This window comes from Alligator sinensis, unplaced genomic scaffold (genome assembly GCF_000455745.1).
Source record: "Alligator sinensis unplaced genomic scaffold, ASM45574v1 scaffold1269_1, whole genome shotgun sequence".
In the NCBI taxonomy this organism is placed as follows: domain Eukaryota; kingdom Metazoa; phylum Chordata; order Crocodylia; family Alligatoridae; genus Alligator; species Alligator sinensis.
This window is the reverse complement of record NW_005843072.1, coordinates 209,343-215,912: the sequence shown is the minus strand read 5'-3', so window position 1 is coordinate 215,912 and position 6,570 is coordinate 209,343. Positions and strand designations below refer to the sequence as shown.

Genomic DNA, 6,570 nt, shown 5'->3' with positions numbered 1-6,570 from the left:
CCTACACACTCAGAGGAGCAGGGACTCGCAGAAACACAGTACACGGCAGAGAACTAGTCAGCGTACAGTTCACATACTTTGCTTCCTTGCCAAGAAGGAGGTGCTGGTTTACTGTGCTTCCCTCTCACAACGGGATTATTGTTTTTTTCAGAACCAGGAAACGCAAAAATGAAACTGTAAAAAAGTTCTACCAAAAAAGACTACCTGGTTGCCCTTTTTTAATGCTAACTTTCCCTTGCATGCGAGAAGAATCCTTGCTGGGTTTTTGGTTGGAGCTGTGTTGGTCTAAGGACACAGGCAGGCAAGGCTCTTTAGGTAGACGTGACATCTTTTATTAGATCAACTGAGTAGTTGGAAAACAGTTCTTTGCAAGCTTTCAGGCGCAGTCATCCTTCTTCAGCCGCAGGAAGTCTCTGGTCTTCCGAGACTCCAAGGAATGAGAGAAGCTAAAAGTGTGCCAGGATGTCAGTGAGAATTCTCTAAAAGAATCCTTGTTAACTTGAGGCCAGGAGAAAAACTTGATGAAAAAGGTAAAATTAAGGTGTTTAACGGTAAAGAATTTCAACAGAAGGGTGTCAGTACTAGCCTTTATCACTAGAAACCTACATCCAGGACTCAGAATTTCACCCTAGCCTCTATCTGACAATGCTTTGCACCACAGGGAAGTACTAAGTTCAGTACACGTGGCAAGCATCCTGAAGCTTGTTATTACAAAAGCAGGTGCTGCTTCTAGGTAAAGAAGAACAACAACTATGAGAACTGCCCTTAAAATCTTCTGCGAATGACCATACACGTTCTAAAGAGAAATGGCCAACCTGAGCAAGCAGGTGGCAGAATTCCAGAGCTGCTTTTTTGCCACCACATTCTGCAACAGCAGTAAATAAATGCCAGTTCATGACTAAACGATCGAAGGGTTAAATGAGAAAGATCTCTGCTAGAGAGTAACAGCTCATGTGTCCAAAACTACACATTTCCTTTAAAAGGATCATTTGGAATCCACTTTGATTAGAAGGGGGCATCAAATCTTACAACCTGGCAGTTTGGGTAAGACAGATCACTAGTATTTGGCCAAAAGGTTTGTTTGTTGCAGGAAAAAGGGAACAATTATTTTGAGAAGTGGGACAAGACGTGACCACAACTTTGTGGCCGCATCACACTGGTAGACAGATGTTCAGCTCTTGCTTGCTTAGCAAAACCGGCAGGCAGAAAATATGACATCTCATTAAGTTTTCTTCACACACTGGAGTCATAATAGTTTTCTTCTAAAGCTTCCAAGATTGCACATGGAACAATTTAACTGAAGAGTTAAATGATGTGCTTTCTCCTCAAAATCTCACTATCTTTGCCACCATAGAAGCCTGCCAGCTATCATCTCTTGCCTTAGCAGGTCTGTATAGGTGTGTACTTGAACTTAGTTTCTCCCATCTAACAAGGAAAGACAGGAATATTCTAGTAACAGTGCTTAAAATGCCATTAGTCTTACAGAGCAACAGATCAGCAGTTAAGACAGTAAGTCACCAGTACAAATCTGAACAATTAATTCTCTCGAATACAAATATAATAGTTCAAGTTAAAAGACCTGTTTAAGCAGTATCACATCTTCCCATGTATTTATTTACCAGATCAAGTTGCAAATGCATGTGACCTCTTGCTCTCTGGGTAATTTCTCACAACACCAATTATTCATTAAGAGTAACAGTGACCTGGACTATCACCACGGTGCACACACGAGTCAGGCATCCTTTTAGCTACTCTGCAGCCTACGAAGATATGATACACTTGGTCAGTCTACTTTTAAGATACATTTCCATCTGATGAAATCCCTCTAGACACAGGAAGACTTGTGAGCTAGCATCCATGCACTTCGCTTTGAGTGTTCTGGGTTTTAATCTTGAGTAAAAAAAAAAAATCAAGTTTTGGCTTTACACGTACACGAGAGGTATTGCAATTCAGTAGGTGTCCCTTGTTCTGGAGATGACTACTGCTGGAACTGATGCAGTCATGAGGAAGGGAAAATTGAATGGATACAGCTGAAGAGCCTCTATACAGCTGTAGAAAACCTTTAACAAGCCCTGCTCCAGGTCTTCTATAGCCCAGTTCTATGCAAGAGACTTGTAAGAGTATACCAGTTCCTCACAGTTTTATTTTATTTTTGCTAAGAACTGAGTGCATAGAAACTACTACTTTCATCTCTTGTAACTAGGTTCTTAGCTGGAAACTTGATGCTTATTATGTAAATGTCAACAAGAGACTGCAGACAAAAGGAGCTTGACTTGTATATAAGAGTCCGGTTTTCCTTTTGTGGTGGTACGTGTCTAGAACCTGCCCTTTATAGTTCACTATGAATGGGGGGGTAAGTTGGGGGTAGAGCTGGAACAAATATTTTAACATAGAATATCTTCCTCCAGATAGATTCCCCCCTACAAAAACAATGGACTTGTATTTGCTCAAAGTTGGTATTACGTGCTCCAGTTGATGAGTAAAATTCAGATTCCCATTTGGTGGTATGATTTTAAAACAAATTTTACTCCATACGCATCGTCTCCCAACAGCTTACTTTTAAGTATAACCTGCCTCATATTCCTTTATCTTTAAAAGATCAAGGAATGCACAGTCTAGACTCTGGCCTCGAGCTCCTGTCCCTAGTTGTACGCAGGATCTTCTCCCATCCTGTGCCTGCACTCACTGATAGTGAAGAATCTACTGAGGTTCTCTCAACTTTAAAGCACAGTCCTCCACCCTTATCTTTCCTTGATCCTGATGGCCCCATGACACTAACTCTGCGCTCTGGGGTCAGCAGATCCAAATGTTTTCAGAACTTGGCACTTTTCCATCGTTACTGTCCAAGATCTGGGGCGTTTTTTAACTTGGAATCCCACAGTTTTCATTTGAACCTTTATTTGCTCATTTCCAGCCTTGGTTACTGGGACTTTGCACCATTTAAGCCTATGCGAAATACAGACCCAAAGTTACTGCCAATATTTTTCCCTTCAAATATATTACGTATCTTTCAAGTCCTTCCAATGGCTCCCTTTATCACAAGCTCAAAACAGTTTTAAGCTCTCTAACTTAATCTTTCCCAGAGACCAAAATGTCCACAGAGCCTGCCACCAAATACCAGTTTGTCAGGTGGTAAACTACAACTGTACAAACAACTAGTATCCACGACTTGCTACCTTGTATTTCCTTTTCTTTGCCTCTACCATGGTTTCATTTAATTGCCATGCTTTGTCCTTATCCCAGACCGTCAGCTGTTTAGAAGCAGTAACTCTAGACATATCTATGCAACACCCCGCACAATGGGAACTTGATTCCTGACCGAGGCCACCGTGCTGTTATAACAGCAGCACAAGATAAGGGACCTTCAATATAAACCTTTACTTGAAGCTGCGGCATAAGCAAAACACCTCGGAAATTCAGGTCATCGAACAGACCAAGACGTTACCGCCTAGGGGCTGATTCATATGCACGTGAAAAAAGTACTAACCAGTAAATTGTGTAAGCCTCTGCTTGAGCTGGGTCTTGAATATTTGGTTCATTTAGAAGTTCTTGTATTCCTAACAAGATCTGTTTGAGAGAAGGAGTACAAAGAGTCAGTTGTATAAAGTAATACTACGAAACATGCAATTCAGAACTTTTTATACAAAAGCATGATGAAGCATCCATATCACATCTTAAGTTCTCACAACATGACAAAGCAAGCAACGGTACATATGCCTGAAGTTTAAAACAGAAAAAGTTTATGACCTGTTTAATTGTGATTGCTGGCCTCCAATCCTTGTCCTCCTCTAAGATAGAGAGGCACACTGTGCCTGAAGGATACACATTTGGATGGAATAACGGAGGTTCAAATTTACCTAAGACAGAAGACGGACGACAGTTCTTTATGTGAAAAAAACCTAAGATTCTTAGATCAATTCTTAAGTCAAAATATTTAAAAAACTGGCATCTATTAATGGTGGACACTTTTCCCTATCACAGTCCCCTAGTGCAAAACACCCCCGTTACAGTGTTTGTTGGATTTCTGCAGTGCAGTTACTATTAGTTCTTCCTCACTTCTTGGATCAAAACATTAGAATTCACCCCAGGCGACTCTGGTCTCAGATGAACAAGACAGGTTGTCTAGGCTAGGATACAGAGAAGTTCTGGTATGGACAGACAGTAGGTATTAACATCAATAGGCACTGACATTTTGAAGGCAAAAAACAGGTCCCAAAACAAGTAGTGCTGCATGCACCAGCTCTCACCCTGGAAGAGAATCTTCCCTGTTATTTCAAACATCTTCACACAGTTCAGTTGTATACCTGCCTCTCTCTCTCTCTCCTCCTGCCATCCCCCTGCCGCCTTTTTTTTTTTTAAAAAACACAAAAGAAACATGAATGAATTTGGTCCTAAAATCAAATTTTGTTTCTTTAATAGCCCCCCAGTCTGTACTAGACTTAAATGCAAAGCAACAGATAACCTACCTTGAAGCAAAACACTAATAAGCGAACGCTGAATATACTTTTTTTCTGCACTGCACCATGGCTTTAAGCAAGATTTAACTTATAATAAAATTTATGGTTAACAAGTTGGTCAATTGACCAGTCAAATAATGTCAATTGACTGGTCAACTGGCCACTACAATTTGACCAAAGTCAAAAATTGTCAAATGTACTCTGAAGCCAAGAGTGCACTGGCATAGGTGGTATCTTTTTAAATGCATCAGAATCATCTGTTAGCAAGGGCAGAAGCAAGGACTTCTTGCCCCTCGGTCCTGCACAGAGACACATTCTCCATTTAGAACTCCTCTCTCCTGAGCCACGTGCGGCTGCAGGAGCTACTCTCTGCTCAGGGAAGAACCAAAGCCAGCTGCATAAAAAAAGGTTCTCCTAATGGCCAGTTGCTATGAATGCAGGCATTTCCAAAAGCAACATGGTACTCCTGGGGAAGAATAATCCACAATAAAAATACAAAATGGGTGAGACCTGGCTGGATGGTAGCACTGCAGAGAAAGATCAAGGCATCTTGCTAAATCAGACTTGGTACAAGTCTGCAGTGAGATGCAGCTACACAAAACGTGAATGCCATTGGGGGACGCATCAACAGAAGCATTACGTACAAGATATAGGAGGTAACAGTGCCTCAACTTTGGTTCGGCCTCATCTAGAGTAGCGTGTGCAGTTTTGGGCTCCACATTCTAAAAAGGATCTGGAGAAGTTAGAAAGGGTCCAGAGGCAGGCAACAAGAAATGATAAAGCACTTGGTAAGCAAGTCATACAAGGAGAGGTTGAAGGAAACGGACAAGTTCAGAGGCATTTAAGAGGAGACATGTCAGCAGCCTTCAAATACTTGAAGGTCTGCCATAAAGGAGGAGGAAAACATCTTTTCTCTCTTGCTGCTGAGAGTTGGACACAGACCACCAGCTTGAAGTTGTAGCCAAGTTGGTTTAGATTAGGTATCAGGAAAAACTTCTTCACTGTTAGAACAGTGGGGCAGTGGAACAGACTGCCTAGGGAAGCTGTAGACTCCACCACTGGAGGTGTTCAAAAAGAGGTTGGACAGACATAAGTCAGGGATGATGTAGGAGTAGTTATGCTTACATTTTACTATGAGAATTTCCATGCTTCTGGGCTTTGCCGATTGCCACATAGGGTTGGGAGGGAATTTTTTCCCCTCCTGCTGCTATACGCGTCGTGGGGGTTTAAGCCTCCATCAGTATCGACTGCAGCCAAAGCTGAGGATTTTGACTGGGATGTGCTGATACTCTTGCTGGGACTTAACCCTGGAGATTTCTGGCTAAAGGGCCTTTCCCCTCTGCTTACAGTCAGACCAATTGCCATATTTGGGGTCAGGAAGGAATTTTACCCCATGGTCAGACTGGTATGGACTGTGGGGGTTTTGCCTTCCTTTGTAGCAGGGTGTAGGATCCTTTTCCTTGGATTTCTCTAGCATATTTTAATGTCACACTTGCAGCAGTGTGACATTGGGGCCACTGTCCTCCTGCTGTACCTGTGGCAGATCAGGCTGTTAGGTCTCGTGGCTGTGTTAGGGATGACTACAGTTTTACTTCCGTTAGACAGTGGATTCGTGTAGGATGGTTTAGATAGGGATGAGTCTGCCTCAGGCAGGGGGCTGGACTCTAGAAGACCTCTGGGGGTCCCTTCTAGCCCTCTCTCCCCGACTCTATAAAATGTGACCAGCAAAATGCTTGAAGAGTTGGCCAGCTGCACACACAGAAACCAAACATAGCAACTATAAAAGACAAAAAGTCAATTTTTAAAACAGCTACGGGGGTTTTTTTTCCTAACTGCTCAGTTTATCTTAGGGTTTCAGGATAAAAGCTATGAAAAAGAAGAACTGTTCAGTCTCATATACTAATAAAATCTATACTCATCTAACATTGATAGTTATAAAAACTGAATTTTTTACAATGTAATTGTCTCATTTCACAATTAATTATCTTACTTTTTTTAAAATTTAGATGAAGTATCTACCTGCTGCAGATTAGACATTCCTCTCTTCACTGTTATAATAAAGTAATGCTTAAAATACTTGACTGGTCAAAAGGCCAACCCTAACAAGACCCAG

The 6,570-nt window shown here is 41.7% G+C and overlaps 1 protein-coding gene across 1 annotated transcript in view; it reads right to left on the bottom strand.

Moving 5' to 3' along the window:
- Window positions 1-6,570, bottom strand: part of UBE2I (ubiquitin conjugating enzyme E2 I) — a 19,524-nt gene that overhangs the window by 854 nt on the left and 12,100 nt on the right. Inside the window, exons 5-6 of the mRNA XM_014526533.2 lie at window positions 3,748-3,857; window positions 3,488-3,567 (exon numbers count right to left, since the gene is read on the bottom strand). Of these exons, the coding sequence (XP_014382019.1) occupies window positions 3,488-3,567; window positions 3,748-3,857 (190 nt within the window). The remainder of the gene's footprint in view (window positions 1-3,487; window positions 3,568-3,747; window positions 3,858-6,570) is intronic.